The 12863-nt window shown below is 40.4% G+C and overlaps 1 protein-coding gene across 2 annotated transcripts; it reads right to left on the reverse strand.

Annotated features, from left to right (window-relative positions):
* Positions 1-629: 629 nt before the first annotated feature.
* LOC119741617 (protein O-glucosyltransferase 1-like) lies at positions 630-10714 on the reverse strand (the record flags this gene model as incomplete). Of its 2 annotated transcripts, XR_005272757.1 has the most annotated exon segments (4): positions 630-2818; positions 3218-5641; positions 7269-7325; positions 10547-10714. XR_005272757.1 is itself a non-coding variant. In XM_038217446.1 (3 exon segments), coding segments are annotated over 3 exon segments (361 nt in total), but the record flags the coding sequence as incomplete, so codon positions are not given.
* Positions 10715-12863: the final 2149 nt, after the last annotated feature.

Below are 12863 nucleotides of genomic sequence, written 5' to 3' on the forward strand. Positions count from 1 at the left end.
CGAACTCTCACTGGTCAATTCACAACACGTACCAGATGTTAATTTTGCTGTTTACCAAGCGCGTGCGCGAAGATTCACGCACAGGGTAAAAACGCATGCGTAATAGACTGTCGCACGGGTAACTCGTGAAGACGGTCTACTACGCATGCACTTTACAAAAGCATTCGTCGCACGGGTGTAGTACACGCGCGCAAACATCGCCCAAACGAGCTACACACGAAGAGAATGTTGCACGGGTGCGTTATTTTCTCGAGCTCAATGATGCCAAACTAGAGAATATTTATGGACAATAAAGACGCCTCCTTTACAAAAGAATGTTTTAAACAAACTACTGTATTTACAGCTGCACTGTATTGTAAACGAATTGAACAAGTTAAAAGTTGAGTAATACGATTCTTTGGTGAACTGCATACTGCAACGAAAAACTTCCAATACCTAGGGGAGCGATTATCGACTATCCAACCTCAAACCATGTAAATATTTGTATACTGTGCGCCAGACGGGTACTGTTGGACATTTCCGTTAGTATGTCTTTTTTTTTTTTTACTCGGCAAAGCGCGCCGCAAGCGTTGACACGACGCACACGGCGTCGCGCGGTTGCAATAATTCTACATCGCGTAGCTTGAAAAGCGAAACAAGTGTCTTTGACGCTGAAATTCAGGCCCAATTCAAAACATGAGGCAGCAACTTTTAATTGGAAATCGAGATCCTAGAATGTTGTTTTTGTCGAAATATTTAGCTGAAGCTGATCTCAGGAAAGTTGTAAGGTATTCCAAAACAGGCACCAAATTTGCTGGTTGTCCGTATACTTGACTTAAATTAGGCCTAACGTGGGAGACTTGAATAAGTTCAAAACAATCCCCCCTCCAAAAAAAAATATTCAAATATGCTTGCAAATCATTATGTCAAATAAAAATGTCAAAATATTTCTTTCAAATAATTTAGAGATTTTTCTTCGCTCGTTCACTCATTAGGCCGATTAACAAACAACTCGTTTTCCCCGTGGTTTGCTGGGCAAAATATCATAGCGCTACATAAGGTTTGTAGCTCTATGCCCCGTGGAAGCCCGTTTTGGACACGTCCTGAGGCGACCGCCGGACGTTGCGGTTCGGCGAGTCAGTTACTTGGGCCAGGATCGAATAAGCGCCAATAGTCATGTGAGAGGTAAATCAAACGCTGTCGCGCTTGCACGAGAAACGCGGGGGTAGCAATCGAACGCACGGAGTTTGTATTTGCTCCTGTCCGATTACATAATCTTGGTAAAACACATAAAGGGTAATAAACATGGAGGCGGTTTAAGTTCACATTTGCTGGGCAAGCAATGGGCTAGCCTCAATGCATGAAATACGATGGCGCTACACAATGAAATTTTTGCAAATGCTCCAATGGAGACTCATTAGCACTTTATTCTCCTGGGAGCCAAAGATAACATGTAAACATTTCACTGAGATTGGATAAGATCGAGATTTCCGGTCAGTGACAAGCCAACATTAATTGATCGTGCGTCGTCTGGTGTAAACAAAATATACCCTTGTAGCTGAAAATGTATGTATTTAAAAAACAAAAACAAAAACAATTCGTTTAAGTAAAAAAAATAACACCGTGAAAATGTTGCTCCAAACAGGCAACATTTTTCGCTACATGCGTTTATAATAAAGACATTTACATAAGGTGATTTTATGTTGACCCCAGTATGTCTTAGTTTATTCCCCCCCCCAAAAAAAAACAACGTATGACTTGGACTTTGGACATGTACATGTGGCACGTCGTGAACTAGGGTAGTGTAAGTTGGCTCTGTAATCTGGCGCAGATTTGTTTAGACTGAAAACGTTGTACGCTACTGCGGAAGCTTGAATTGCCTTTTTCGATCCCGCGAAACTGTGATAATTAATCAGAAACGCGGAATTCAAAAATAAAGTAACCAAGTAAAAATGGAATTCCATCGTTACCTATTTCGGAAACGCGGAAAAACTGGCAAACGATCTCACAGACAGGTAATCATTTTGGAAGGTAGGCCTCCATCACTCTATTCCTACAAAATAATGGAGCGGGAAATAAAGAAACACCAAAAATGACAATTATAGTTTTGCACAGTTGCAACTTTACTACACCGTTTGATAATTCCACTGTACGTTACATGTCGTAACAATGCTTAATACGCAAGTCAAGAACCATTTTTTTTTCTCGCACAGAATTTTCTCGTAAGTCCTACACCGTTTCTCAAATGGAATTTTATGCATCATTCGTAGATTACGTGAGATTTAGGAACCATTTATGTTTCTTATATAGCATGCTACGCCGTTTCTCAAATGGAATTTTTCCTAAAACATCTTCTTACAGTGTTAAGGCGGAAGTCAAGAACCATATTTTCTTGCACAGAATGTTCGTATATAGTTACATGCTGTTGCATGAACGTTTCAACGATATAAATGTTTCCAGTTAAAGCAAATGTTTTGACAAGTTTCGCAGTACAATTTATATCTCAATCTTGTTACTGGGTTTCAATGCCTAGCATACAGCCCTAGAAATTCTTGATCGGCAAGAACTCAACATCCTGAAAAAATGTGTAGGTCTTTTCCATGGTGTCCAAGAACAGTTGAAGGAAAATCGTTCGTGCAATGTAAACCCGGCCTGGAAGACTTGTAGCTGTTTTGCTTAAAAAATGCACCAAAATCTTAATCTTGCAATTTTTAGTGGTTTTAGCTCGTCCTTCCTTTGTCTAATGATGAGTAGTTATAGTCTCGAGTTGCGTTGGATACGAAGTAGTCTGACTGGAGACTGCTACAGTGTTGACCCTCTTCGTGACACTATCCACAGTCTGTATAGCCAGAATTAGAAGAAAACAAAATCAGAAAAGTAGTTTTTGGGGTCAAACAATTAGACGGAAGCATAAGGTCGTTTTCCTGTAAATCCACTTAAGTCTTACAAAGCCGTAAAAGGCACAGGGTAGCTTTGACAATTGCAAAGTGACGACACAGAAAGCTTCGAATTAGAACAGTCTTAGTGCAAACACGATTTCTGAATAAATCAGATAACAAATTAAGCCCGGTTCAATACTTCACGCGAAAGCATGTGCGAATATCATGCCGACAAGTATGAACCGGGCTTTAAACAATAAAACTTAATGTATCTGACATTATCATGCTCAACATACAACATTTAAATTTTGGATTTTATTAGCTGTTATTTTTACTTGACAAAAAGGGTAACTTCTTACCTTTACATTCAATAGTTTACAATCTTCATATTCATTCGGAGTGTCGAAATGGTCTTGTATATGTCCCAGGCAATGTTTAAGGCGGCCAGTAAATTATCATCCGATATATCCATGGAGCTAGTTTCAGCACCTATCAAAGACGGTTTCCTGGCACGCTATAATTCCACTGTACGGCACTATTTCCTCCAACGTATTGAGACTGAACACTGCGTGTTATAAGCACGCTATTCAAGAACGAATGCATGGTGCCTGGGTGGGGTTTAGCATTTGTACCAAGCGCGTCTAGAATCCAGCATTGTATTGATTACGTAAGAACATATTCTTATTCGCAGTACAATTCTGTATAATTCCATTGATTCTAATACAGTTTACAGTTACGCAATAGGACAAAGGACAAGTCTTTGTATGAAACAAAATCGTTCCATTTGTCCAAAATAATGGAGCCTGGAAACAATAGGGGACGTCACGGGTGGAGTTTAATTCGGATAATGCCGCTCGGTAACGCGCCATTCGTGAGTAAGAATGGCCCTCAGGCTTATGTTTGCCTTTTATGTTGGGGCGATTGGGAGAATCGTCAATGGACTTAAAACGGCATCATTAAATCATTTGCAACATTTGCATTGCCCAAAAGTTCAAGAAAGGGCTAATCAGCATTTGTTTTTAGTACAAATGCGATACAACTTCAAGAAAAGAGTACGCCCATAAAGTACGTACGCACGAAAGGGTGTGGGGAGATTAAACACGGTATACACCATGCATAGGGGGGGGGGGGGGAGGAAGGGTCCAAGCCAATGTGAACATACGCAGAGTGACGGTTTTCCTTCACTAAATTGTTATGAAAACAATGCACTTTCTCACATTAAATACCTCCAAGGACCACCTTTTATGCATCGAAAAGCTTAAAACTGTACTCTTCAACCCTCGGCATTTCGATATTTTTTAAGTGCTTCCGACCAGTCAATTGCCTATAGAGTTTATTACATTTGAGGGACCGCATGCAGAAGGGGTTCACACTAACTAATGGCCGTGCATACAGCCCAGGGGGAGTGGGATTGAAAAAAAATCGGCATTTCGAGCTGATGTAATTTATTGGACGGTCCTTTACCTCTCCTTATTCACTCGTTGGCAATGACTTTTTGATGGTGAGGGAAATCGTTATGATTTTGGCAAAAACCCTCATAATCCAACCTCGTTTCCAGGGTGTCGAGCAATTACGCACACACCACTACCTGCGCTCTCAGCCTGGTATTGGGGTCGTTTGAACATTCCCCCGCACTTACTCGTGCAAGCGCGACAGCGTTCGATTTACCTCTCACGCGACTCTTGTGCTTACTCAAGCCTGGCAGACTCGCCGAGCCGACTCGCCGAGCCGGTGCTTGGGTAAGTATCCCATAAGGCCATGCAATGCATGGCTGCCAAACGTGACGTCCAGCGAGCGCCTCGGGCCGTGTGCTTCCAGGCACTCCGGCCATTGTGTTCCCATTGTCCCTTTTTCTAAAGATTCTCTTATGGGGTGATGTTTTCTATTGTTAAAATAGTGGGGTGATGTGTGATGAAAGGAACATCACCCCACAAGTAGGGTATGGTCAGAACAGAGCTACAATTGTCAGCCGGTCCCCGCGTATTTTCGAACGGCGAAGACCTAGACCTAGCTCAAGACTGTGAATTCGGATGCAACCTCAATGTTTTGTAAAACTTAAAGCAGGACTGTTCTGATCTACTAAAAACTACTAAGCGAAAGTGGATTAATGAGCAGGACAAGTTCTTTTCATAAACTAAATATCTACTGAGCGTAGTTATTACCACATTGTGTTACCCGCAAACCGAAACAATAGCCGTCGTAAATGCTGTTATTATCCTCGTCCAAGATGCTTAGATTATTTAAAACATTAGGCAGCTTCACCAAGTTTTCGTGAAATCAATCGTACGTTTATTGCGCGCAGCTGCACAAGAAATTTGATGCACAAAGTCTTACCTTTGGTGCAAGCTACGCAAATTTACAAAAATATTAACCCACCTCCCCCCTGAAAAAAAAACACCACCAAATCACAACTGACGTCTTACTAGAGACACAATTTCAATCCATGGTCAAGCAGATACCGCCAAGACACCTTCGACACTTATCAGTCTACGGTTGAAACAACCGTTGTTTATACATTTAATAGCTTGTTTAACTTTATGGGCATGTTTCCTAACTGCAGATCAAACAATTCAACAAATCAGGTGATGCTTAATTATGTTTCTACCTTTGAGTGACAAGTGTTTACATTTTTCTTGTCTTACTCTTCCTATGGTAGTACCTGATGCAAGTCTTTGTTTCTTACCACTTTATACTTGATGAGCTTGGAATATTCCTTCAGCAGTTTTTTCCAATAACAAGATATATCCTCCATTTGAAGGTGATTCCATATGAAGTCCCTCCCTCTGTTTCATAATAATAAAAAAGAACGCAAATTATTTGAAACAACACAAATAATTTAAATAACCTTTTACTTTTTAAATAATTTAAATAACATTTTAAAGGAGCATGAACAGTACATATTTATGAACTCCACAAATTCTAGGTCGATGTTCTGACACATTACAGGAAGCAGCTATCTTGAACATGCAAAAATGCCAGAAGTACCACGAAAGAAGAATCCCACAATTTGGATTATGGGTAGCTTTCATGGCACACCAATTATTATAAGCATTTTTCTAATGAAGCTACGAGGTGTAATTATAACAAATGTAACAAGGTTGGTTTTAAGAAAATTGTGAATAATAACTAGTGTTGGCTGGTTTTGAATAACTCCCTCCACTTTACGTTGAGATGATTTCTCAGTACTGCTTACTCCAATCAAGCCCAGTTATATTTATATAACATTGAATTAGTGAACACAACTTGATCGTCAATAACTAATTAGTAATTATGTTTTGTCTATCAGATTAGGTTTTGCCCTTTTTCGACGTATAAACACAGTATATAGTTTTACCTCCCCAATGAAAGTTTGAAAACAAGTCACTCGGGTGGGTCTTACCACTCGACCACCGAGCTAACGAGATCGGTTGGCTGGTTCGATGTATACAGCAGTGGGTACCGTATTTACTATTAGACTGAGAGCTGGCTGGATAGGGTTTAATGAAAATTTCGGGAACAAATCTCTTGATTGTCTTAAAGCCGACCCTGACTAGTCTGACTTTGGATTATATACATAAGTTATATTCTTCAAGTGATATTCTTTATGTCCACATGTGCCAAGGCATCAATAAAAATTGTTTCATTTTCCCATTTTAATTTGAAGTATATTTGCACAGCTTCTATTTGATTTGTTAGTCTAGTCGGCACTCGATGCACGCTTTCATGTGCATGTGCTTTTCAATGGGAAAAGTTGAAATTTGGTATACCTGTGTTGGAAATGGACATTTTGTGACGAAGGTATGCCACATTTTCATAAACCTGGTGTTAAAATAACCGCAAGACATCTGAACAACTGTCAAAGAATCTTGGCAGGATTTAAGAAATGCGTTGCGACGACAGGAGCCAAAATATACATGGGGGGTGAGGTCCCGCCCCTTTCTGTTTTTTTTCCGCCTGATCTAAAAAGCAACCTTAATTAATATTTTCATGTTCCGCAAGTGCCAAGGCATCAACACAAACTGCTTTCAATTTCTCTTCTACCGTTGTGCTGCAATAGTAGCAGCGAAAAGGAAAAAGAGGGGGTGAAGGCCACGCCCACCCTCCACGCTTTTTGGGCCGCTCTTAAGTTAATTAGTCTGATCTACAATCGCTCTCAAGTTATATTTCCATAATCTACAAGTTCCAAGCTATCAAATGATACTGGTGTTGTTCTTGTTCTCAAAATTTTGATTAAATGCAAAATTTGCCACGTTTGGCCAATGGGCCTTTGTCTGATCTAGCGAAACTTAAGACTGGCCATTCTGTGATCAGGGTCGATGCTTTAACACAATGAGGGGATTTGTTCCCGAGATTTTGATTAAACCCTATCCAGCTCTGTCTATATTCAAAAGATGGAATTTTTGGGTCGGGGTGAAGTAAGTGTACATTTACCTTTTAGCAATATCCTTGGCAACTTGATCATTTGACTTTGCAAACTCTATCAGAGTTCTGTATGGGGAAAAACAACAAGATTTTTATTAGAGCATTTTGGCAGTCTGGCTAAATAATGAAACTGAAATATAAAAAAAGTGGTTTAGAGTCTAAGGTGGTCAACTGAACGCTTCTAACAAAATACAAAAGGGAATTGATGTCAACCATTATAGTGTATTGTTATGAGTCTTGAGAACAAGAAAATTGCTGTTGCCATTTTTTCCACTGACCTTTAGTGACCTTGACCTGATTAATTAATTATTCATATGCACAAATGGTAATTCAAATGTGCGCACTACGTATATGGGAAATTCAGATTTACGCGCCGGAAATGTTTCGTTGCGCAGCAACCCCTGGTCCGAATTGTATGTTTTTTGGTATCAAAAGATGCGCAAGACTCGAGGCTCAAAAAGTCAAAACAGCTCTCGGGTCGCAACAAAAACAAAAAAAAGTTTAAGGGTTTCGCGGAAAAAACTTTTAATAATGCATGCATGCATTTTCAAAAACAAATTTCACTCAGTGCAGTGTGGCTCTCATTGCAAATCGTAATTTTTGGTTCTCGAAGGGCCCAAGGTGCCCCCAGGTTGCCAAGGAAGTTTCTTCTAAAAGAATTTTTGTGAGTTGATAAAACGGAGAGGAATACAGTCGACTACTCCCTTATAATGACTTTCCTTAACCGCACAGCTTTATAAAATGTGAATAAATTAATACGAAAAAAGAGCGTCTTGAAGCGTTTAAAGAGTTCCAGCCCATCCCCTGCTTTTCAAATTGGCAGCACTTGTGGTGGCCTGGAAATTGAGGGGAAATGATGTTGATCCGACCTCGGTGCCCCCTCATTAAATGCCGGTTCCTCCCTGTGCCCCCGTCCCTACTGTTGCCTTGTCAGCAGTGTCGGTCCCGTTCCCTGATCACAGAGGGGGGGGGGGGGGTCTTTAAATCCAAACGTGGAACTTTTTATTTGCGAAGCCAATACGACGTGGAGTCCTAGGCCTGCTGAAGGGTCTCAGAAAAAAAACCGGATTCTAGATGTACAGTGGTGCAATCCGAGGAATTTGGCCACTTTCACTTTCACTTTCACTTTCACTTTCATGTTTTGATCATGCATGAGTGGGCCATGATCAAAACTTGATTGTAATCATTACTTTTTGTGTTAGTTTTAAATTTCCTAGCGGTACTCGCCACCAGACGGTGTCCTTTGAAACACTTCCATTCCCTGATTTTAAAGGCCCTAACTAAGAAGGAAACCAGTTAGAAATTGTATCTCGCAGTGCATTGTAGCGGTTCTGATTGATGTTAATGTATCAGCCATAACAAGTACTTTTTGCGTCATTTATTATTTAGTTCACCAAGCTATTTAAAACCATTAAATATACACGATAGGTGTTCCCCTCCAACCACTAAAAAAGTACCGGTACACATTCATAACCGGCCCATTCAAGTTTATTTTGATCAAAATTAAAGAACTTGGATGTATCGAACTGATAATAATATGAAATTCTTTTTCCCCCCCCACTTTTTTAGTACAAAATGTGCGCCTTTGGTTGGAAAAGTTAAACACTCTCCATGGACAACTGTAAAAATATGTAAAACATGCACATGACTTTATTCGGACAGCAGGGATCTATGTTTTCGGATGAGTGGGAAACATGCTCGTTTAGTATTAGTTTGCGCTTCTAAAGTTGGTGTATCCAATTTGATAGGAGTTTTAAATGGGAAAATCATCACTCCCGACCATTTTGTTTCATTTTTTTTATGCCGAAAAGAACTACCATCAATCTGGGGAGATAATGGCCCTTAGGATCGCTAAAGTGTTCGTCAGATCCTTAATCTTGTGCTTGATTCAGACCTTCGATGCGGTTCTTCGTAATTTAATAATTCAAGATCCGTCATGATTGGGTATGATTTCCAGTCCATTCATGTGCTGGGCAGGCTTTTCTATATCGTAAAAAGGTGAATAATTAGCACTAATTAGGCCATTCTTAAGCAAGGAATGCACGGGATTTCTCATTCTTAAACTATTGGTCATTGATAAGTTCATCGAATACTATCTTTTCGCGTTGGAATCGTGCTTGTGCACGACATTCTAATTAAAAGTCAATTTTGGGGGGTCTTTAGGCGGTGCCCCTCCCCAAACGCACGGGATGTGACACTTAAGAATGATGTTTTCGAAGGTTGGACACTCCCACCTACTCGCTGCCACCATCAAGCCCTTTGTTCGCGATATTCTAATTAAACCTCGCCGGACCTTGTGTTGTTTATGCTCAGCCGTGCATAAATTAAGCCCTTGATTATACTTGACATCCTCCGCACTGCTCCAGGATATCACTGCCTCTGCCTCAGCCTATTGACAGTCATAGCCGGAGGATTTTGCAGGATTCAGGCAGTGGTCACCCCTCCATGGACCATATTCAAGAAATAGAGGAGGAATTTTCAGGATTGAGGCTATATGCTATATTTCCATGAGGCCAATTGGAGGATTTTGCAGGATTGAGGCTACATCCTAGCAAAAAGGTCTAGGGAGTTAGGGTTAAGGGAGACCGTTCCGTTTAAGATGTACTCTTCTCAGATGTACTCTTCTCTTTTGCCATTGAATTCTAAAAAAAAAAGAAATAAATACTACCTATTTTTCGATACAACACCAATAAACTGAGTAAGGGTCAGGTCTGCCGTCATATCCAGGATCTTCTGAAGGAGTTGGCAGATTTTCTGGTGGAAAGCCGTCCCTTATTTACTGAGTGAGGTTTATTGAAGTTGTCCAGTTGTAGATTAGCCGGGACGGAAGCCTGCCTGCATGTTCCTTCATCAGTTTTTCTCAATGAAGGGGGCAAGACGGTTGAGGAGACGTTCCAGCATCTTAAATGTGGGGATTTCATAGGGATTTGGGACGATAACTTTTTGCCTGCAGTGAGATTTAGGAGGGCGATGACGTTCGACTTACGCCACATTTAGGTACCAAAACGGTACCCCGCAAGTTGGTGGGCATTCCTTGTGGGGTATCTCCCATTGTTCCAGTACCCCACAAGGCAGTGTTTGTACACGCACACACACGCACACATACTCACTCACCTACGGAAGGACAAGGCGGAAACAGTATGCCCCTTCGGCTTCGCCGCGGGGCATAAAAACGAAATAAAAATATACAAAAAATCAAAAGATTTTAAAAAAGCACACATGCAAACAAGCCCACACACCAAAAATATATATATAAATCCCCCAAATTAGAAAAAGCACATATTTACCTTGTTTCTTTCAGATCCTGAGCCACTGGTATATAGTGCACCCATGGCTTAAGTGCTAGGTAGAAGAACTCCATCCATTCATCCCCGACATGAAAAACTAACGACTCGCATAGAAAAAGATGTTTTAGCCGGAAACTTGCAGCTACACCACGAAAATTGAACAAATACCTGGAACACGAATAAATACATATGGAAAAGCATTTGTAAACAATATTTTCACCAGCCGCATTATAAATGAAGTTAAATGAGAATTTAATATTAATCCGTATGTTCAGAGAATTTGGTGACTGAGTAATTCAACCTAGGCTTGAATTCAAATCAGTAACTGGCCAGGTTTTGTTTGCTTGCCACCCATTGTGCGATTTAATTGCAACATACATGTAGCATGCGTTTATTGCATTAATTAATTAACACGTAAGGGAACAGTTGTGCATCCTCGACCCCAATATGCCATTAACATGTCTAGATAACAGTATCAAACTGACTTTCTACAAAACCTGAACCCGGAATTGAAAGCCCAGATAAAAAGACATAAATTGACAAAACAAGCATCGAAAGGATTATAATTCACGGCGGAAAAGACGTTGCAAGACGGCGGTTTTTCTGTATTGTATTAATGAAGTCCACAAAGTTCCAAACAGAGCTCAAACAACCAACCTAAAGTTCAAATGTTGGAAATTCTAAGCAGCAATCAGAATTGGTGCTGACATCACAATGTTACAGGACATGTCTCACCTCAGTTGATCCGCAAGAAGTCAAATGGAAAGGTAAGGGCTCTCAACATATATTTTCAGGATATATATCTAGAAAATGGCTTTAAGTACAGGTTTTATTGTAAGGGCCAACATCGTAAACGTAAGCAGGCGCTGGAACATTTGTAACGGTGGAGAGGAGAGTGGTGTAGTTGTAGAACATCCCGACTATGCCGACGGCTAGGGAATGGCAGCTAATCTCAATGTCTAACTGTTTCAAGTTTCACTAGTTACTTCAACAAGGCGATGGTGAATACCATTCAACATAAAATAAAAACCTAGTCGTGGTTGGTGACTTCAACACCACCATTGGCTGCAGTTTCCAACATAGTTATTTCAATAGAATTTCAAGATCACCCAGGATAGACAATTTAATGAAAATAGAAACATATTGTAATCCTGTTGCAGAAGCCAACATTAGACACCGTTACACCTGGTATAGCAACAATGGCAAAACCAAAAACGTCCTTGATTACGTCCTGGCCGAAAAAATTGTCCAAATTTACATCATGGACTTGGCGAAGACGTGTTTGGAGAAGAAATAGCAAATAAAAAAATGGTAAACAAATGGAGAAAAATGGGAGTGGAATGGATTGGGCCAAACACAGGCCACTTCACTCAGTTATGCAGATCAATCGCGAAAAATAAAATGTACAGGTTCGGGGAGTGAATGGCCATGAAGGGTGGCGGAACAATTTTGAAAGTGGGGGGGGGGGGGGTGAAACCATTCGAGCTAGCCCAAATTCAAACGCTAGCTGAAGCCATTTGATGCAGCATTTTTACCACTGGTATTATGGGCTTTGTGTGCCAAAAAGAGTTTTTCAATTTTTTATAATTTTTTTTTTGTATTTATTTCGAGAGCCTTGTGGACGGGGACACACAGAGTGTATATGTAACTTTTTTTTTTTCCTCATGTGGTGCAAAGTACATGTACACACGACTTATCTTTCTATATATATTTATGTATATTAAGCAGTATTGAACATGGTGAAATGGTCATGGTGAAATCATAGCGTAGGGGCAGTTTGGTTCAGCCGCAAAACCCTTTTGGCGTGGGTTCCGGGACCAACTTAATAAAAGGGCTCGGGAAAATTTTGGATTCTAGTTGCACTGAGGTGCAATCTGAGGCACTTCCTGGCAACTTTCCCCTGAATTTTTTTGAGCAGAAGTTTAAAAATTATAAGAAGAAAGTTTGTTTAGTTGTTTGAATTACATGTATATATACTTGCTTTTTTATTTCAATATGCAACATAGTAACATACAAATACAACAGATGGAGCATAAAACGATGAGATCTGAAGGTTTGCATGGTGGAAAGATACTAAGACAAGATAAGTTTGCGGTAGCACAGCACCATGTGAATAAATCTCTTTTCTGAGTATGTGTGGTTCTGAAAAGAACCAGAGGGGACTCAACGTTTCGAACAGTATGCTCTGCCTGTCGTCAGGAGAATGAGGGATTCCAACGATGATGCGATGTTATAAGGATGGGTACGGTGAGGTGTGAGAAGAAGTCTTAGTATCTTTCCACCATGCAAACCTTCAAATCTCATCTTACTTCGCTCT

Source organism: Patiria miniata, unplaced genomic scaffold (assembly GCF_015706575.1).
Source record: "Patiria miniata isolate m_02_andy unplaced genomic scaffold, ASM1570657v1 HiC_scaffold_11, whole genome shotgun sequence".
In the NCBI taxonomy this organism is placed as follows: domain Eukaryota; kingdom Metazoa; phylum Echinodermata; class Asteroidea; order Valvatida; family Asterinidae; genus Patiria; species Patiria miniata.